Source organism: Saccostrea cucullata, unplaced genomic scaffold (genome assembly GCF_032062105.1).
Source record: "Saccostrea cucullata isolate Sc308-1 unplaced genomic scaffold, CSIRO_AGI_Scuc_v1 ctg184, whole genome shotgun sequence".
Lineage (NCBI taxonomy): Eukaryota > Metazoa > Mollusca > Bivalvia > Ostreida > Ostreidae > Saccostrea > Saccostrea cuccullata.
Window position 1 is genome coordinate 23,404 of NW_026926406.1, and position 22,604 is coordinate 46,007.

At 34.2% G+C, this 22,604-nt stretch overlaps 2 protein-coding genes and 1 non-coding gene across 5 annotated transcripts in view; 1 reads left to right on the forward strand and 2 right to left on the reverse strand.

The window, feature by feature from the left end:
* Positions 1-769: 769 nt before the first annotated feature.
* On the reverse strand, positions 770-6,148 carry LOC134271605 (uncharacterized). Its single transcript, XM_062753805.1, has 7 exons — positions 5,930-6,148; positions 5,244-5,303; positions 4,817-4,900; positions 4,379-4,444; positions 3,560-3,661; positions 833-2,500; positions 770-783 (listed from the first exon to the last, which is right to left on the reverse strand). Exons 1-7 carry the CDS (start codon positions 5,985-5,987, stop codon positions 770-772), a joined length of 2,052 nt encoding a protein of 683 aa, XP_062609789.1. The 5' UTR covers positions 5,988-6,148.
* A 4,562-nt stretch (positions 6,149-10,710) lies between these two features.
* Positions 10,711-22,604, forward strand: part of LOC134271611 (glutamate receptor ionotropic, kainate 2-like) — a 29,916-nt gene continuing 18,022 nt past the window's right edge. Inside the window, exons 1-3 of one of the 3 annotated variants that reach the window (XM_062753816.1) lie at positions 10,711-11,244; positions 19,972-20,108; positions 20,253-20,527. In XM_062753816.1, coding sequence (XP_062609800.1) covers positions 20,431-20,527 — 97 coding nt within the window. In that variant the 5' untranslated portion in view covers positions 10,711-11,244; positions 19,972-20,108; positions 20,253-20,430. Of the gene's footprint in view, positions 11,245-19,630; positions 20,109-20,252; positions 20,528-22,604 lie in introns of those variants that run through there. The other 2 variants (XM_062753815.1, XM_062753813.1) reach the window with 2 other exon arrangements.
* Trnae-cuc (transfer RNA glutamic acid (anticodon CUC)) lies at positions 17,425-17,496 on the reverse strand. The gene has a single exon. It is a non-coding gene; the product is annotated as a tRNA-Glu (tRNA).

The following is a 22,604-nucleotide window of genomic DNA, read 5'->3' on the forward strand; positions in this document are numbered from 1 at the left end:
TTTCCTGTCTTCTCACAGTTTTCAAAAATCTGCCTTACATAGTCTTTTACATTTAGCGAGAACCTGAGGCATTTACTTACAGATTTTAATGCCCACCCTCCTGAACTTTGGGAACAGGTATCATCACTGTGAGAGGTTACTGTCTCACAGATGTGAGTGTATTTGTCGCGAATGGCCGAACACTTCTCAGCCCAGATTCTTATTCCAGAATCAATCCCAGTTTCCTCTGCTTTTCTGTACAGGTGGTTCCCCAGAGCAAGATGTTTCTCGAGATTGGCAGACCTCAGATATTGTTTCTGACAAGAGGGATCTGGACAGGCATACAATTCATTTTCCAGTTGTGTCTGATCCTGGTCCTGCTCATCGACAGCTTCACTTCTGTTGTTAGGGTTTCTTTTTCTCACACAAACTTGGCCAGTATCAACTGCATGTGACGGAAATTCTTCTAAAACCTATACCAGAAAAAATTCATAATCCATTAGTAATACTTAACTGAAAGAATAGCATTTCTACTGTATATTGTAGAATTTAAAAAAAACAACTATTAAGATAATTTGTGTAAATCCATACAAAAGTGATTATAGATTTGTAATTATGACAATTACCTGGAAACCTTTCATTTCTCTCACATCAAGATGTTGATTTTTCAGGGGTTTTGTCTCAATGAGTCTTCCACAACCAACCTGGTATGCCTTTCTCCCAATTATTGAATCCATGTTAAATTCGAAGTTGTTCAGAAGGCTGACTTGAGGGATTTTGGATTTTATTTTTAGTTCCTCTGCCCTGTCAATGGAGATAACACAGGCTTTAGTTCCTTTCAATCCATGATTGCTTTCTAAAGCTCTCTTCAAGTCTGAGGCAGACAGAACATCATTTCCTTCATCCAGATATCGGGCCACATGCATTCGACAGGAACCAGTTTTGCTGTCACAAAGATCTTTCCCAGATTGTGCTTCACTGAAGTTGAACTCTTTGATGGTAATAGGAAAATGGCAGTAATTCTGACTGACAAATGAAATTAATGGTGTACAGTGGTGGCATCCAGCATTGTCTGTCTTTAGGAAGATCTCTTGAAGGTTTGGAAATTGCTCTGACAGAGTTGGAAGGAGGTGCATAATGATATGAGCAACAGAAAACCAACCTTGATTTCCATTCTCGAGGATATGGATAAAGGTGTTCAAGTCGTAATGGTCTGGCAAGGTGCTAGCTGTTGCTTCAGGGTCACTCCTCTGGGTAATTAAACAGGATATATGCCAACTAATCCCCCTCTTTCCAAAGAAATTTGACTGTGTTTCTCTGTACTGGACAGGAAGGAATTTCATGGCCCAATCCATTATAAGTAGTCCTTGGTTTAGGTCAAGGTGTTGTAAGACATCTGATCTTGCAAAGTCTTGATGAACAGTTCTGAGAAGATGAGCCTTCCAGTCCTTGATGGCTTTTGTGGTCATGACAATTTCATGCTGCAATTCCTCCATCAAATCCTCAGATGGTATTTGAACTGTTTCCATGGCTTCCTTGATGCATTCTGTAAGTTTGTCTGTCAAAACACAATAAGAGCAAGTGTCTGAATGTTCATGGTCACAATTACTTGAAAAGCATGTGTCTGCTGGATCACTCAGGGCATATATTGTACAATGATCACTGCATGATGAACTTCTGCTAAAATGACTCTTTGCATCAAATTTCAAATGCTGATTACAGATGTTGATCATGTCAATCAGATTCTCTTTTTTCTCTGTCTCCATTCCGTATTCACCAAGTCGTGTCACAACCTTGTGTAATGACTCCATGGCATCCATTCCAAGGGCTGTGGTGTTGTCAAGTCCATGCATTGCTTTCCTTTTTGATGCTTGACAGGCTTTGAGGATTCTGTACAATGAAGCACGGCTAAAAGTTTGGAAATCTGATTCCTTGCAATACTCTTGATAGTTTGCAATGATTCTGGCACTCACAGCATTTCTGATGACCTTTGGAATCTGCACCTTTTCTCCACTTGACAAATGTAGCTGTGTGGCACCAAAACCAAGAACCTGGGAAACTGAGGGCATAGATACATATTCAATAAAATGCAGCAGTTTTGGTCTGGTCAGACGTACTCTGTATATCTTTGGTGGATTCAGCATTTGTCCTGGTCCTATGACTGAGGCATGTTTTCTAGCTGCATCAATTTTGGACTGTGTAAGAGATGGTATAAGCTGAAGAAGCTTTTGCTTTGTAAAGTTGTTTACAAACAATGACAGGATCTGCTGTTGTGTTTTTCTGTCTGATGTGGCATGATAGGCATCTATCAACTGTTTTGTGGCTTTGTCTATTTCTTTGCTCTCATTTTCAGATGTTGGACAGATTTTGGCAAGAATGGTGTCTTCTTGTCCTGGGGCAATGATGGACAGAACTATCATTACAGCTTCTTTAGCCTTGCTGATATAGTAATACTTTGCAGACTTCGCTAATTCAGACCAAGGTCTTGTAAGCTGGGACTTTAGAGGTTGAAACTGATCTCCTGAAAGCAAAATAGTCATTGTTAGGATATAGAATGTAATTTGTTATATAAGGAGAGTAATCCTCTACTGGAATTCACAAACTAGAGGCCCATGGGCCACATCATTCATCTAGGTCAATATGGCCCTACTGTTCTTTATCAGCAGATTTCTTCTCCTACACATTCATATGTAAAGCTTTGATCACATTAGCCACACCCTCCCCCCAGGGTTCATGTTTTAAATGAAATTGAACCTTCACTACCTGAGGATACTTTCATATTCATATGACTCATAATGGCTTTGCTATTCTTGATTACAAATTCTTTTTTGTCCGCCACCCTACCCTGGGGAGGGGGGGATAATTTGAACAAACTTGATTCTACTCTACACTACATTCATTGACATGGATGCTTCTGACTGACTGATCATGACTTTGTTCTTAATGAGAATAAACTCAAACTCAGTTACTCAGATGTATAATTTTTTTTCCATATTCCAAAGTACATATCTTTATCAAAAAATTACCAAAAAATAACTTAAATGTGCATACGATAATAAGAGTGCCATTGCCCTTACCCATTTAAAACACCAGTTATCGCCTGTGGCTGTGTTTATACACTAATTAGTGACCAATTACCTGTTATACAGCTTTTCTCACCTATTGCGGTCCTATTGGTGTATCAAAGTGATATGTTTTGTTTGTGTGTATTTTTTAAAATAAATCAATCAAGTACAATAAATCATTTTCATTGAACTCGATGTTTTTAAACATGCACTCAAAGCGTAATAAAAAACATTGGGGTTTAAAAGAAAATTAACAGACTTGTATTTACAATTTTACCGAGTACCCGATTACTTGATCCAAAAAACGTCCGAGTAACTGATTATCAAATATTGACCGATTAACATCTCTCTCTCTCTCTCTCTCTCTCTCTCTCTCTCTCTCTCTCTCTCTCTCTCTATATATATATATATATATATGTATACATGTATATATATTTGTATGTAAAAACTTGATCCCCCATTGAAGCCCTATCCTACCTGGGGGGTCATGATTTGCATGTAATAACTCTTCTTACCTGCAAGTCTCTGCAAAGCTTCATTTAGTTTTTCTTTCGGTGTTTTGTTCTTTTCATACCAGTCCTGAGAAGAAGGTAGGGATGGGGTACAGGAACCTGTGGCTGGAAAGAAAAATTAATTGTTAAATTAATTAGTTTTATACTACAATGCCAACTAGAAGCAAGTAAGACAAAATGTGTAAATGCTACAAGAGGATGCTTCCAAATCCATATTACTAAATCATCGCTTAACTATTGTTATCAAGATTTTAAGATGTGGCCCCATCCTACCCCTGGGGGGTCATGATTTGAACAAACGCTGTGAGTTGACGTATGAGCCACATTGGATCAAGGGTAGAGAAGATGAGCTATGGAGAAGGATTTTTTATGTAACTTTGCTATGACCTTGACTTTAGACCTAAAAACATGGTTCAATGTCACTGCACACCTTTTACCCAAAGGCAATCTTTGGGTGAAGTATATTAGCCCCACTGGAACAAGGGTAGAGAAGATATGCTCTAGAGAAAGATTTTTCATATAATTTTGCTATTACCTTGACCTTAGGCTTAGACCTAGAAACATGGTTCAAGGTCATTGAACACCTTTAACTGATTGGGCCAAGGACACCTTTAAATGATTGGGCCAAGGACTAGGAGAGAGAAGATATGCTCCGGACAAGGGATCTGGGATGGACAGATGGACGGATGGATGGAAGGACAGGCAGACTGATCACTATGGGGTGCCCACAGAGTGGGGCCCTAATAAATTGAAGTAATATAGTACACTAAATAAAATACTAAGTTTACATGTACGTGATTTCTGGCAGTATCAAATACTCACAGGAAATCTCAAACTCCATGTCTGTAGTTAAACTCCCTGTGAAAATTTCTTGTGAACATGGTACACCTATAATGAATTGATCATGTAATATCGAATGAATACAGTATATTGATAGAATAAAGTTAATATATTCTCTTGATTCTACTTTTACTGCAATCAGATATGACTTTGGATAAGAATGAATTTAACTAAATAAACTTAACCCTTAAAAAATCATGGTCAATTGTCATAATGATAAGTCAGATTTTGCACACATTATATGTCTAGCCTTGCTATTTATATTTTATTTTAATTTATGATAAAATCTTTGAAACAAAAATTTAATCGTTCTGACTTATTGCGGCATTATAGAGTTAGTTACATGTACCTCTATGACCATATTGATGGCTTTTTTACATTGGTAAGATGTACTATTTTCATTCATACAAGTGTACATACTGTCTTTATCCTGAATCTCAAATGCCATTCCTTGTTCATTTTCAACAATTTGGGTATCCACCAAGTGCGACTGTAGACATTCACCTAATGAAATGAACCAAATTCATTCAATTTCCTTACATTTATGCTATAAATTTACTTTATAAGTGGTTTAAATTTATAGAGATTATAAATGATAAATGGATCAAAGCACAGATTATTGTATATGATATCTTCTGAATTTGCCAGACATACTTTCCTGCATTATTAAAACAATAGATCTTGAGAACTTTATAGTAAATTTTCATTGGAATACAATTAGATGTCCAAAATAAAGTCATGTAGTCTACTTACAAAGTAATTTCCAGAAAGAATGGCAAGAATGATGATAACACAATAGTGAATAATCACATACATTATCAACATAAAACAATGAAAAATATTTTACCTTGAATTTTTGACTGTGTGCATTTGCCTCTAATTGTTGTACAAATTTGTTCACACCACTCTGAAAGTAAAATAATGTGATCTTCTAAATATGTACTTTTTTTTAATAAAAAAAAATTCAATTTGTCAGGAATGGCACAAGTTGCATGCCATTGTGCAATAATGTACTAAACTAGCAAGGTATATTGCATACCATATACATGCTATATTGCATATCATATACATGCAGCACTGAAGTTTCAGAATTTCATGAGTTTTATAAAAAATGTCCAAGTACTTTCTACTTAACAAAGGATTTTGTCTTATATGTATAAAATCATTAAGCAAAGAACCCTTTGTCATTCTCAATTTTTTTTCCTAAAATTTCAGGCTCATAGAAAGCAATTTCAGTTGGGGGAAAGGGGAGCAAGGCCAATCAGTTTGAGTTGGGGGCACTATCAATTAACAAAAATTTCTTGAACAGGCTAAAAAAAAGTCATCAGTTGTGAGGGGTCACATGTATATATATAGGCTATAGTAGCTAATTTTTCTACAGTATTCTATACATGGGGAAAATTATTTCCTAGTAATAACCCCCCCCCCCCATGGCCATGCATTTAGAATCTGAAAATTGGTTACATGTATCTCTGTGCAATATGCATATTAGCTAGCTAATGTATAGTTAACAAATATAATATTAGTAATTACCAAGTTCTTCCACAAACTCTAAATTGTAAGATGGAGAGACATTCTTCTTATGTTCCATTGAGCACCTCTTGCATATTGCTACAAGACAAGTAAATAATGCACATTATGTCAAAGTACAAGTACACTCTTTTAAACAGAACTTAATTTAAGGCATATACACATCACTATTTTTAAATTCAATTCCATTAAATTTCCTAAGCTTAACATATGTATTATAAATAGTGATCACCTGTTGTTCACAGTTTTTATAGATAATATTTTATTATATAGCTTTCAATGAGTGTCTTAATTTAGATTACAACATTTAATGCAGTTTCCAATAATGGGCCTAAATGACAATCTCCTTTTTTCATTTAAAAAAATTATAATGGTTTATGTAATTTTCAAATAAATTCCTAACATACCATATAAGTCTTTTTACTTGCATGCAGTGATCTGTTTGTAAATCACTTGTCATTTTCTCAAATTACTTCATGTATAAGCTCTTTATTTTTCTTGAATTTATAATTATTTACTGTAGATTTATTCCACTCTTTCATTACATAATTCAATGCACTTTTAAAATAATCATTAATTGAAAAATTGATAACTAGGTTCACAATAATTATAACCAACCTGACCCTTCTGGTAATATTTGTTTTGTCTTTAACCACAGTTCTTTGCACAACGTTGGACTGGCTCCTCTGTCTGCTTTTATCTTTCCCTGATGACTAGGATAAGAACAGGTTCGCCTGGGTCTTTTCCATCTTGCCCCCAACTCTTCACGGTGCTTTATGCATATTTTCATCGATAGAACGGTTTTATCAACTGTGAAATACCCACTTCGATATAATATTAACATATACTCAGGGCATTTGTGGGCATCATAAACATGCTTGTGTATAATTTCTGCACTTTGCAGAGAATATAGATGGTTCAAAATATCTCTGTCACATTCATAAATATGAAACATTTCGGCAAAATCACAATCAGATTCACCATCATGAAAGTCACACACAGGTGGTGCTTGCAAATGAACCTCCATTTCCAATTATAAATAAATCAAATCAACAATAAAAATAATGGAAGTCATTCTGGTTAAAATGATCTGACCACATAGATCTTAAAAGTTTAACCAAACTCATCATGATCACTGTTTTTGACCTCCATTTGACTTCCCTTCTCTTTTCTACCTCCTCTGCCTGGAGATTGCATTTAAGGGGAGGTAAATCTCATAATTTTTTTCATAGACACAAAACTTATCTACCCGATTTAAACAAGGAATATATTGATTTAACAAGTATTTATGGCCAGAAAATATTTTTTTTTAATTAATTCAAAATTTTAGAAACGTTTAGGGTCTAAATGTCTAAAATATAGATAAATTCAAGAATGACCTAGAATATGCTTATTCCATAAATGTATGGGTCAATGTTAATCAATTGTGCAGTAAACCTTGAGAGTCCAAAGATGGATTTTTTTCCAGATTTGATTTAGGTCTTCTAGTTTTATAATCTAGTAAAAAGGAGAAAATACAAGCGTTTACGGGTATATTTATACCTAATTCAAATTTGGCATTTTCTGAGGCATCTAGCAAAGGTGTAGATATGCCAGTTTTCTAAATTCTACCTAACCTTTATTAAAGCAGTACTGTCAAAGCAACTTTGTTTTATTGAAAGAATAAGACATAGATAACTTACATATAAATACAAAGTTTGTATGAATTGTTCTCTTATTTTCATATTTTGGTACTCAAAATATATCGTTTTTAGTATTTTTTTCACAATTTTCAAGGGATATTTGGGCCATTATATAAAATAGGTCAAAGCTAAAAATAGAACAACATTGAGGGGTAATTGAATTCAAAATTTGGACTTTCATGGGATGCTCTTCCAGTTTTATACCAGTTTTAAAATATTTGAGATGTAAGCTTGTGGACCATTTTTGCCATTTTGCATGGTTTTCTCTGAGACGCTCACTTAAATTTGCATTTAAGAAAAGTTAAATCTTCGCAACGTTGCCATACGGGGGCATCAGTGTTTCACAAACACACATTGTTTTTTTTCATTTTTTTTTTTTGAAGCAGAATTTTTTCAAAAGCTTCTACCTGAGAACTTTGCTATGACCTCTAATTCGACTTTTAAATACATGTATATATCAACTTTTATCAATTTTACCATGTATTATTCATATATCGACTCGAAATATCCAGATGAACTCGAAATGGAAGGATTTCTACAATGAAGCTTGTTTAAAATCAGCAATTTGTAAATTCTTTGCTTGATATAACAATCTTGCAAACAAATACCTGTATAACAAAAATAATCTAATGCTGGGTCATATTTTGCCTGATTTTTTTCATACCAACTGATAGGCCTTTGTTTGTTGACAACTGAGTACCCCGTTTACCTGATTAATACGCAAGGCTCATGACAGGTGTTACCGCTCAACGGGTGATGCTTACTCCAAGGCACCTGACCCCATCTCTGGAATCTGTGTACAGGTGTTAGTGTTTGTATGGACTCCAAACTCGATCCGGTCCACAGATTCTTGTATTTTTATTTTTGTCATTTATAGACATTTTATGGATTCTCTCATATCAGAGAAAGTGAACATCCAATATTGCCACCAACTGAAAATAGACCTGAGTGTCATAAAAGGAAGCAGACTAGAAATGTTTATTAAATCAAGCTTAATCTATATTCATGTTCTGGGGAAATAAACAAAATCTATTATACACCATTCCCTTGATATTCTAGAAGAAGAATAAGAGATTATTCAGCGAGTGCATATAAACTTCTATGTCAGTCCTCGTTCTTATGGCGTTTTATTTCTGTAGAAACCAATTTAAGTTTCCCCACTCACGGTCAGGAACTTACACCATGGAGCCTCATTCTAGCATCCTGGTACCGCACCTCGAACCATTTGATTTGTCTTCTTTCTGATAAATCGCATTTGTTGATATTCTATCACATTTCACTCTTCATTTCGGATTAGGGTATTCATTCATGGATTTCATAATTCCTATGCTGAACATTATATAAAACCAAAAAGAACATCCAATTTATTCCGATAATTTCATTCAGAAAGAGCTAAGATATAGTCAATAAGCATCAATGCTATAGCAGATTAATAGGTTCTTATACTGTGTAAGACAGCCAGAAAATGCCGATCAGTTCGTAATCTTTTGATTGTCTGTGAATCAGTTGGTTAAGTAGATAGGGTAGACAGGGGATCTAAACTCTCACGGTATCAGTCTACCATCGGTGTCTCATCTTGTTAGCAACTCAATGATGCGTACATTAATTCCACGAAACAAAAAGCCAATCTTGCCTAATCCAAGAATGGTCTGCGAGCCGGCTTCTCTTATAACTGGCCATTGTATCCAGAAGATAATTGGAAAACCATAAAACCTTAGCTAAACTAATAACTCCTAGGTTTAGGAAGAGGTGATTAGCGCTGGCGGGATGACTCGTGTGTGAACTAGGGAGGATATATCTTATTCCATAAAGCGGTACGGAAATGGATTTGCATTCTGGGAGATCAGATCAGTGTTACAAACCATCTTTCCAGATCCGGTCCCCTTTACAAATAGGAGAAACAGATAAATCTGTTAAACGAATAATTGGAATTGTAGGCTTATTTCTATTCTCGATCTTAGAGACAAAAATACATCATTGGAAACACTCAGACGGTTTGTGTAAATACAGCACCGGAAATTGTCATTTTGTTGGTGATATTGCTATAAAATCACCACCTTCGAGCAACAAAAACTTTTTTCAGTACAATAAGGTGAAATCGTCTAACTAATTTCCATAGGGCTTTAACCAATGACATTCTTCTTCCGCTCAGCTTCCATCAGCTTAATTTATTTTAAACGAAGAAAAAAATCAGAAAAAAATGCTACATTCATATAACGTTGGGATGCTTATTTAAGGAATCAGCATACACGTATTAAAATCTTGTTTATGTATGTAACTCATAGACGATCGCGTAATGTTTAAGGTCTACTGTCTCATTTGCAAGAATTGACTGTTTTGTTTAAACCAACAATTTATCAATTTTGATAATATTTTTACAACATAAACAGGTAAGAATTTAAGTATACAAAGTTTAAAAGTTAACAGTAACATATCCATGACTATATGACTTATGCTTATAAATGGTGCACTGTTTTGTACTGTTGTACTGTATTACCATATCCAGTAAATTCAAAATTTACATGACAAGTACAGGTTCAACAATTATAATGAATTGGTCTTGAATCCAATAATTTTTACGTCTGTCCAGCATAAATGATCGCATTGTTTACGCCAAAACGTATAAATTTAGTAATCAATGGATTGCACACAATTTGATAACCTAGTATAAAAGTGCTTGAATGCATCATTAAAAAAAAGTTAAAGAAACAATCTTAATTTTCACTTGGGCTACAGCAATTATTTGCTACTAAGTATTTTAACTTCCTGTAAACCTTAAGAAAAGTCACGTTTTATCTCGTTATAAATATATTATGGAAAACATGTCCGTTTATTCTTTTCAATGATACAAATTATCCATATTTTGTTCATTTTTTGGCAGCTTCTAGCTGTAGGTCATTGTTAAATTATCCTCTGAAAAAAATTTAAGGGATTTTAAATATATCAGTGAATTAATAGAGTACAGTGTATTTTTATGTTTTAAGCATTATACCTTACAGACTTTGGACGTTTGAGTCGTCTCTATTTCGACACGGGCACCGTTTCTTACGGCAATCACGGTCCACACTGGTCCATGACAGGTCGAGGAATTCTACGCCTACTGGATCAATAAAGCAGTAATCAGAAGCATTATCGGCCGCTTTTTTACCCTAAAGATTAATTCCAGTTAGACTACTTCAAAGCTGGTCAATTTTAGAGAGGAAAAAAGTACGGGAAAATGATACTGCTGTAAGCAATGTAAAGGATTTTCAAAGCATTGTTCTTGTCCGTGATCAACTATGGTCGTCGTTAAAGTCAATTAGAGTTTAAGCATTTCATTTGAAGAACGAATACAATTTTCTATGGATTAACAGGACGTTCTTCTCTTGGACGAAATGTGTTGTGACATATAGCACATATGGGTATCTATTTTAATATTATTGTTCACAATGCAAAGATGATGCAGGAAATAAGCTCTAGGAAAACATACACACACGTTGTGGGACGCTCGCCAGCTAAGGAACACGTGCCTTCATGGGTTTACTCCAGATTCTAAAAATCATAAAAAAAAGTTGAAGCTGCTGTGAAATTCGGCAGTTGTGAATAGGATAAATGAAATAGCGGGAGCTGATTGTTTTTCCAAGCTGTTTTGTGGAGGTAAGTTGAGTAAATTTCTGTAAAACATATTGACGAAGTAAACAAGCCTTGTTTTCTGTAGATTAAGTAGGTTCTTGGTTTGAGAGGATATTACCGCTATAAAGTCAGGAGGAGATCTCTCCTATGGTGAGATACAGCGCTGTTAAAACACCTGATTCTAAACCTGTTGTTGTTCTGAACTTAGGAAGCAAAAGTACTCACTAATTATCCAAAGGATGCTTCTATTTAAAATCAGGTGCTTTCCTATCTAAGATCTTACGTAAAATGTTTGGAAGTAAATTTTGAAATTGTGTTACTTGCCGATTTACACGTTCGCTTATTTTTTCCACTCTGAAATTTACATAATTCTAGATTTTGATTAAGTCATACCAGGTATGTTAATATTTACCAGCAGTCATAAACAACACTGCGTGTCATTATTTTAATAATGCACATGCTTCATAGAATTCTCAAAGGCACACTGTCATGTTCCTCTTTTAATAATGCGCATACCTCAAAGAATTCTCAAAAGAACTCTCTGTCATTTACTTCTTTTTGATAATGCGCATGCCTAAAGGGATTCTCAAAAGAAGATTCTTGTCATGACCACAAATTGTATCTATAACGAGCATTTTCATTCAAGTGAAAATGTTGATTGAATATTTTGCACTTACGCGTAAATGAAGTATAGTGATGTCAGTCGATGTAATAAAGACGCTTTTATTATAACACCCAACAGACAAACAACTGTCATGGGGAAAACCTTTTGTGAACACGGATTGGAGACCGCTTTAAAGCCTCATTTTACTGAGTTGGGTCCGACTGACAGGCTGCACGCAGTACAGAAGGATGGATTATGGAGTTTCGTTGGACCTTTTCTACTTGTGACATTCTTAGTGAGGAACGGTTTACTTAAGGCTTGATTATAGGTTTTCCCGATGCCATTACATTGCACGATAAATCATATTTCTTCCAATTTAGCCTTCATTGCTGCCCCGTTTGGGAAACCTAAGGATGATAAATATTGACTTTGGTATTAGGAAGATTTAAAAATAGAATTATTAGGTTTATCTCATTACTTTTTTAAATATGCAATTAGAACATAGGTTTTCCTTTTCTATCGTGCTGTAGACAATGTTTCATTGCTATGTTATCATTCTCTGGCATGCAAAATCTTTAAGGAAGCCTGGTTCATTTGTTATTTGAGTAGAAAACACTGTTTATCTTTAAGTTAAATATCCAGAACCTATGAATAGGATTCTGTTGAGGGGGAGGGGGTGTTTGGACTCTACATTAAACCTAAATCTTCAGCAACAGCAGACAAAGTATGACCGAACGGCCATTTTCTTATCCATTCATAGTCTAAGGTCTTTGACTCTTATAGCACACTGTAAAAAATGTGTTTAGATGATAGACACTTTCCTAAGCACTTTCTTGTCACACTTTTTTTTATGCGTTGAAATTCTAAACACATTTAATTTCACTACGTGTAACGGAAAGTGTTTAGAGCCTAAACACTTACATGTTTAGACTTTAAACACTTTACAAAACATGTTATGAAACATGTTTACAAATTAAACACTTGGATGTTTTCATTGTCTTCCTGCAAGAAAACTGAAAAAAAAGATTGTTTACATTTTAAATTTTATTCAATGAACATTCAAACATGGATTAATCATTAAGAATTTTAAAGTAAATATACATTATTTTTAAATATTTATTTTTACACGCTGGTTTTAATTTTAATCAGATTTGCAAGCAGTTATTCCTCATGTCTGTATCAAGTTTAACTTCCAGCAATTCTTCACTGAACAACACTCGCATAATTTTTTTTCATCCGTGACCGTCAGTAGGTAATCCACTGCCATTATTTGAGAATATTTTTAGGTTGTTCAAAACAGCAGACTTCACAAAACTCAGTTTCCTCTAGAAAGTAAGAAGTGTTGAAAAATGTAGGAACGATGGCATGTCATTGTGACGTTGGAGATGACAACAGTTCCTCTGATACGTGTATTTTTGCTTTCAAGTTCGATGTGAACAATATCCTGTAAGAAAGAAATTCAAATTTTATCAAAATATACTCCTCACTGACTGGAGTTGTATGAACTTTTTTGATATTGTTTGATAGCTATTATTGTGCTACTTTTATTGAACCTCATCTAACCACCATTTAGTACCGATACCGTTATAGATATTATTGACATTCTATATAATATACTCCTTTCTAGATTTCAGGAATGCAAAATATAACCAAAGGGAATCTTGATCTACAACGACATGTGCAAACGCATGTCTATTTTCGTAGTCCATCGTGGTCAATTTATGTAAAATAACAATAATAGTTAACATACCTTTAATCACAGTAATGTTGCATTTTAAATGCATTTCACAATCTCTTCATGGTTATCACATTGATTTGCATTCACTTCCTTTCATCCATCTTCTTTAGCTAACACTGGGATTTTCTTTGTTTCGATAACCGCTCTATTTATCATTCGAATATATATGCGTCATTTCCGGGAAGATAACTCTGCACTTCACAGAAAAGTGTTCAATTTCTAAACACTTATATCTAAACATGTGTTAAATCTTAACATCATTTAGATATAACACACGTTTAGACTTAAGTGTTTAGCCGTTAAACACAATCTAACACACGTTAAGACCTAAGTGTTTAGCCGTTAAACACAATCTTATACATGTTTAGGTCAAAACACGTAACGGAAGTGTTTATTTTCTAAGCGCATTTTTTACAGTGCATGAGCTGCCGTCAACACTGAATTAGGAACGATCTGCAGCTCTCTGGTTTAAAGAAAATCCAGACAGTTAAAACAGAACCAAGCATCGGAAATAACTTCGAATTACGGCGCCGCTCTTTTATGGCATTCTCTCTGTATATTCTTATACATGTACACCCGCTTGAAAAGTGGGAGGGTATACTAGTATATATAGTGATCAGGATGTCCGTCCGTCTGTACGTCCACCCGTCTGTTACGCTTTGGAGTACCCATCTCTTACCCACAAGTCCTCTTTTACCACAATATGAAATTAAATGAAACTTTAACGAAATCTCTATTACATATATAGTACCATTGTTACAACGCACTTTGAAAAATTACGCACTTTGAAAATCTTTTTCAAAGTGCTTTGATTTTGTCCCAATTTTAACGCACTTTGAAATTTTTTTTTCAAAGTGCGTTGCCACATACCATTGTAACTCCTACTTTTTGATCGGACACACAACTTTTTGATCCGACGCACATTTTGGGTTTCCCAGAGCAAAACATGGACACAGCCATTCTTTCTATAGTATTGAAGGGTGCCCATCTCTTATACGGAACTCCTCCTATACAACTATATATATATATATATATATATATATATATATATATATATATATATATATATATATATATATATATATATATATATATATATATATATATACAGCCTATAAATTGCATGATCAATTAAAAAATGAATTTAGAAATTTTAGATAGATTTTGTTAACTAAATAACCTTATATACATGTATGTGTAGGTAAAGAGATGAGATTTCTAGTCATATTACTGTACGATATAAATTCTTTTTAGCTGCTCCTTGATTTCCAGTAATACATTTCTTTAAGTGTGAGCACATGTTATTCACTGGCTTCAGGCCTGGGGGCCATAAAACTTAGACGAGCTCACTTTTGATCTCAGTCTCACTTTTCTACTATATATTCCTTTGGAAAAAGTGAGACTGAGATCAAAAGTGAGCTCGTCTAAGTTTTATGGCCCCCAGGCCAGAACTCCGTGACAGTGTTGCACATGTAAGATGTTTTAAGATTCGCTCAGAACAAGACGAACCATTTGTAATACCGAGACATATCATTTGATAAAGACAATAAATTATAGTGACACTCTGTTGTCTTCTGGATGATCTGACTTAGCTAATGGAATTTTATTGTACAAGTGATTGCTATTAACAAAATTTAACAAAACGAAACACTAATTTCTTTATGGAAGATATTTTAGAATATACTTTTGTTGCATGATGTCGCCAAAAAAAGTCCAACTTTTTTTAAACAAGAATTCTCGGTCAATCTATGAGGCTAACTTGTTTATTAATTCCAAATAAACCCGTCTCCTAGAAGATCGAACATTTTGTTGGAGAAGGTGCAAACAAAATAATACAATAAGCTGGATTTTCAAATTACATGTAGCTATGGTGGCATGGAAATAAACTAAGAAATTGTATACATTTATAAGATACTGTAACAATCATCGATGTTAACTACAACTATACATTTCAGTCCTTTTAAAGGGGGGGGGTTAAAGCCTGGTTTAGGTTTTTGTACATAGAAATCATTCCAATTGTTGAAAGAACAGCTGTAACAAATTTGCATATGGTTCTGGACAGAATGTTAACAAATTGATTACGACAGGACTCTACTTACATATAGACATGCATAGGAATATGTGCAAAACATAAAAATCTCAGGGAATATAAGATCAGAATATTTCATTTAGGTCCCAGACAGGGCTAAGTTAGCTAAAGAGATCTGTAGCTTTCTTTAAACAAATATATAAAACCATAACGCTACAGATCTGCAGCTAGGGCTATATAAGTGCACTATAAAATTGGACTAATAGTGTCATTGTGTAACGTTCTGAAATCAAATCAAGATGACGTTTCCTTTGGGAATCGGGCCATTAGCGCTCCCCCAGATAGCTAGAATTAGTTGTTTTTTTTCAATTGTAAGCCGTGTTTAACCTTCACGAACTTGTTACTTAAGAGCTCAGAATTTTTTTTCTATATGGGAATATGGAATAAATAAGGCTTCATGTGTCATGGTGCATATTTTGAAAATACTAGTAACAAGGTGGATGAAATATTTATTTTTTTTTTTTTAAAATCTCTCGCAATCAGAAGATGATTGATGTGTAAACACGTTCAAACTTCTGTGAATGTGACCGGTTGGCAGGGGATGCTCACTTCTCTATGGCACCTGATCCCACCTCTGATGTTTTGTAAGTCCGTGTTTGCTCTACTCAAGATTTGTATTGTTTAAAGACCTTTTGAGCTTGAATACTTTTAATGTCGTAGTCCCATATGTTTCTTTGTTAATTTCCGTAATATATATCTAAAGAGGAAGCATCATTCTGATTTGTAGGGTTTTCATTTCAAAACAATAAATGGAGAATTTTACTTTATTCAGGCAGACGGTATTTTTACAATTTTAACATCCACTTCTACATGGGAAAATAAGCGCACTTGATCAAAATATTTGTCTACATTCGGTTAACTTTCCTGATGTTTTCCATGCATCTAATCCACAACATTGTGAATAAATTTTCATGTTATTTATCAAGCACATCCATATTTGAATTATTTCTGATAATGTTTTTTTTTTTTTTAAAATGTATTCTTATAGCAGTCTTAATCAGACTGTTCTTATAGTAATTATTAGAGTACTTTTTTTGCAGAATAATACATTAAGCAAGATAACGCTTCAATTCAGACTTAATAAAGACTAATGCTTTTGGCTCAGTAGTAGACTTGCTCAATTTTTTGTTTTTATTCATTTTTTTCATAAATATATTTTTTAAATTTCTTTGTTCTTCTTTGTATTGAGTCGCCCGCGTGGCGCAGTGGTTAGAGCGTCTGCTCGCGAAGTAAGGAGTATGTTTTTATGCGGGACGTTATTTTTGAGACCGTATAAATAGTACAATGTTTTTTTCAAATTTCAAAATTTGTAGCCCTCCACCGGCAAGTGGTGGCGTCTCCATATGAGTGAAAAATTCTCGAGAGGGACGTTAAACAACATACAATCAATCAATCAATCAATCAATCTTTGTATTGCTGTCCTCTGCTAAATGTTATCAATCAAAGAAATAGATTTTCTATGTTTGACATTATGAAAAAGTATGATAGAGCACTAAAACACAGAGACTTGAGCAAGTCTAGCCCAGTAGTTTTAGGCAGCTTTTTCTTGTAACCAGACTACTGGGAGGTTATTATGGTGCATAAGGGACCAGAAGCTAATTTAAAAAAAAGAAATAAAATGGTATCCATTATCATGATTAAACAAAAATTCTGACTGCGAGGGAGTGAAAAATGTAACACCCTACACCCCCTTAAAAGAGAAGCAAAATTTCTAGAAACCTTAGGTGACATTAATTTTTTGCAAAACGTAATTTCGAAAGCTAAAAAAAACTATTCCCAGACGGGGAATCGAACCCCGGCCGCCGCGGTGAGAGCGCGGAATCCTAACCACTAGACTACCTGGGACATGAAGTCATTGGAATTAGTAAATCATCCAAATACTGGGGTGTTTAAATCTCGCTGTAAAGGTACGGACAGTCAAAACGGAACAAATCACCCAAACAAACAGGGATTAAACTGATGAAAGTTTTTTGGATTAAAATAAATAAATGAATGGACAAATGCTTTCATAAATAAAAAAAAATAAAGAATTTAATAAATGATTTTATAAATAACTAAATAATTTAATAGATAACTAAATAATTTAATTAGTTAATAAATAAATTTAATAAATAAATGAATAATTTAATAAATTGATAAATAATTTGATAAATAAGTCAGTATCATAATAATTAATGAGTAAATAAGTCACGATTAAGAGGATCCAAAAACAGAAAATTATAAATAAATGGCTATGTAAAGCGTGTATTTTGCATGATTGTAAAATTTTTTTTTATTTAGGAAACGTTCTACATAAAATTTACTCAATCTGTAAAGGTTACTGACTTACATTTAAATCAAAGAACCACAACCCTCCTTAACCCCGGTGATTGCTCTTTGGTTATATAAAGTGTAAATGTTTTAAATGGCTGAATAACAGCTAATAGTTAGATATGATGACAGCTAGGCTGAGGTCTCTTTTATAAGTTTTTCGTCGATTATAAGTCATACTGTCAGAGTAACCCCAATCTGAAGTCGAACCGAGGCAGGGACTTTATAGATCCCTGATGAAAGTCATATTGGGTTAATTGTGTCAAGCTGAATTCTGTCATAGATAAAAAGATAAAAAGGATAGATATTATATAAAACACGTGTGATCAATAAGCAACCTGCCCGATCACGGGTGGGCCCCGAACTTCTCAACACGACTCCCTGCTCAGCTGTTAACCCCGCCGCGGGGAGGGAATTCAATTTGACACCTAGCGGGGGGTCTCCCCAATAAACCACGGCGACGGTCTGTCAGGCTGTGTATACACGGACTAAGGGGTGTCAGTAGATCCAAAGTTTATTACACAGAGTCACTATAAATATGAAGTTCACGGGGGGGGGTAAAAGGACTATGAGATTCCACTCTTTGTTTTGTAAAATATACAAATTCAACTTCAGCTTTAATATAGAAGTTTTATAATCCCTGCATGGACCAGTATCTAATATTAGATGATAAACTGAGAGGAGGCTTAATTTTCAAATTTCAAAAGAATCAATATGATCACTCTTGAATTCATATCAGAATTTTAAAAAAAAGCAACATATTTTTACGAGTACTTCTGCTTTATATAAACTTTTAACTTTTAAATTTTCGGGGGGTTAAAAAACAATCATGCACATGATCCCCTGATGTTTTGGAGGTCAGACTTTGCTACTCTACTATTTTTGTGATTTTGAAAGCGCTCGAATATACTGATCGCTATCTCCACATACTTCACCAAGATTATCCAAATCTAGATTTTAACTTAAGTTTATAAGTCTGTCCTCATGATCCTGGAGGACGATCTCATGCTTTCTTTTAACTTTCCATTTTCCATTTTAAAAAATTAGTCAAATTAATATTGTACCACCTGTATTTTACATACACTGAAAAAGGGGCGCGTTCCGTTTGTAGTTGTCATATAGCATTCTGAAAACAAGATTTTTTCAGCATTGCACAATTCGATCGAATTGCAAAGTAATTTTACATCTGTACAAAGTATCATATTTGTTTTGATAAAATAGCGTACATGATACAAATAGTGCTAAACATTAATAAAGGTCAGCAATGGGCTGATGATTTATTAATTAAGCTACTCAATTGGGTCCGGATTGTTAAATCTAATTAAAATCAGCTCTGTTCACTGTAATCAAACTTTATACAAACTGATCGTACAACACATCTACATAATAAAAAGTTTAAATCTCTTATTGTTGGGGATGTGTTACTAATACGATTATATTGGGGCAGTATCGCCCCCAAATCAAATCAACAATTGTCCAAATTTATGACCTTAATTTGTTAAGATTAAACATAGCATCATAAAAAAGATAGCTTCTTACTTATTTCTTCTGCCAAAGACATAATTTATTTTGCTTTTTATGATCGAAATTGTCAAGACACATACGACTGTTTCTTTGACAAGCGATAAAGAACAAGATACGATCGTTTATAATGGGATGCTTGGATGCATTCCTATTGTGCAGTATATACAGAAAATTCAACTTATATTGAAGCGACATTATTTGCCCTGGAATTCCTGTCTGAATATCACCCTCCGTTTCGAATGACACCAGATTTTATGTATTGATCTAAATATAAATATAATTTCCTACATCGATACAAGATCTTCCCCGATAACGATTAGGACCACGTGAAATCCGACCCCCGCTGTCTTATGGGGCAACTTCGGAAGGCTTCTGGTTTATTCTGTTTTCAGCGTAAGAGCAATTTCATCGAAGGATTAATTTGATTTTAGTGCCGTTAACAAAATATTTGTGTAATTTTGAAATGAGTTCTGTTTGATTCAACAGGCCTTTGGAGGATATATATCCCTACTGTTTACTAATCCTCGCCTTGCCGTTAAAAAGTGCAAAGAATCCGCCACACGAACAAGAAGGCAAAACTAACGGAAAACATTTGGATACGAGATTTAATATAATTTAAACTTGTAAGTTTACCACAAACATTATTTTGCTACTCCATTCTAAGGCTTAAATTGACAGTAGCTTTTAAAGCTCAGCTTAAAATGTCACATGGGTCTGTGAAGTTTTTTTTTGTGTGTGAAGTTTTTACAGCGTTTTCTTATTTTCAGATGCCAGCGAGAAGAGGGCGCCTAGTGAGATGAACATTGTTTGTGAATTTTAATGACGCCACATTGGTGGCTTTTCTGGGAGTTCGTTAGCTCTGTGTGTAGGGGCGAGTCGGAGGGAGGGAGAAGAGCTGTGCACACCGTGTGTTCCGTGTGAAAGTCTTCTCTCTTTCATTTGGAAATGCATAAGCACGGATGTGTACTATTTCTGTCATTTGTGATATTCTATTTAATCAGTTTCTGTGAAACTCAACAATACCCGAACACGATCAGAATTGGTGAGTACCTTTCTACTTTCTATTAGTAGCAGGTTTGTTTGTTAGGTTTAGGGTAATGAACGTCAAAACGTTTTTATATTTTTGTTATCATAAGATGAGCCGCTCGCGTGTTTGTTGATTAAAGAGGCGACAAAGAGATTCATGAGGTTAACTGTGTTCTCGTCGAAAACTTCCTGGATCATGAGTATAGGAAATAAATTTTCTTGAGGATTTTTTCCCTATTCCCTAGTTATTTTCATTTTGGCACTGACGTATTTTTATCCTCCAGTATTGTCCATGTTTCCGCAGAATTCGGTATAACACGGTACCATGTGTTATGGTTCTGTTGCACATGGCGTTAACGAGCACTGATGTAAGTTTTACTGAGTCAATATTTACACATTCATCATCCCTCCATTATACCCATCCCCTGAAAACAAAGGGATGAATGGACGAAGGAATAAATATGGTTCGACTCATCTTCATCACCAAAATAATATTTTAAGGGCCTTGTCTTAAGACTGGAAAATATTGACTACATGTTCTACGTTTGAAAAAAATGAAAAAATAATGTAGCATTGCTTTTCAGGGTTGTGGAATGTCATCGTAACAATGAGTATAATTGGTCTCACAATTTTTAAGTTCATTTACAGACCGTGATCTTTAACTTCCTCAAATATTTTTAAAATATAAATTTTCATTTAAACTCTTGAAATTATCAAATTATGTATACCGGAGCAGTACGTAATTATCATATTGTCGTGGTAAATATTAATTAAGGGGATAACTATCCATTCATTCATTTAAAAATCTGTGTAAACCCCAGACACAAGGGATTTCGAATTAGTATCGAGTGACACTGGACGAATATTAAAACAGCAATTGATCAGAGACCAGATGCTGCCTAACTTTGTACATAAAGTCATGACCCTTTGTGATCGTTTTCTCAGGACTACACGATCCCGATTTTAAGTACCAAATGATGATAATTCATGTGAGTCAATAAAGATGGAGGTCTGCTTGTATACAGATAGGAAAATATCAATTAAAAATCAGAACCTAATTTAAATTTTTACACCCAGAACCTTCAAAATATTGAATTTAAATGATTTCTAAATAGAGGGGTTGAATAGAAGCTCTTTTATAAGATTTAAAGACATTTTACTGCCTATTAAAGTTCCTTTTCAATTTAAACCCATTTATTTAGCGTTGACAACTGAAATAATATCACAAAGATTGACAATACCAGCGAAAAAACCGCCCAACACAAAACTTTTTTTTATAAACATAGGTGCTTGATGCTCCTCTTTCTCTTTATATGGCGTACATTGTGAATTTGTTGATATTAGATTTGTTAAATTGTATTTACCTTTAACAGTACTTAAAAGGCAATGTTTTTGGAGTACACATGATTTTCTATCGCTTTTCATACTGGAGAGGTAAAGTAAATGTTTATACATAACACCGACAAATCTTAAAGTGCTAAAAGAAATCACCGATTGCTACATTATGGACGAAGTAATTGTCATTCAGAAACTAAATGAGCAAAAGTTTTTATTTTAAAAAATGCCAGATACTAAAATTTAAGTGTTTTATTTACCATAATTTACGCAGTCCGTACACAATTCGCATTCATCTTTCACGTTTACTTAGTTTTCTTTCTTTTAGTAAAATTTTAATCCAGCAAAATTGAATTTGAAAAAAAAAATGGATTTGCAAATATATCAGGTTTGTGATGAGTAATTTTCTTCCAGAACAGCGGAGAAGATTTATTCTTTAATAAGACACATTGACTTTTTAAAAATACTGAAAAAGCAAAACAAAACACGTATTCCAATATTTTAAAGACAATTTTCAAGAAAAACCCTGGGAGCCGAGCAATCAGTTTGAAGTTAATGGAGAAATTGAGGATCATACGTCAGTTTATTATTGCTGGAGGTGGGTTTTCATCCCGAAATTAACCGTATTAAAAACACTGAAGCGACTTGTAATCCAATCAGGGCCACAAATTAACGGTGTTTCGACACACAAAATTGAAAACTAAATCGGCCTTTGGGAAATGATAACTTTGTAATTTATAACATTAAACTTAAAAACA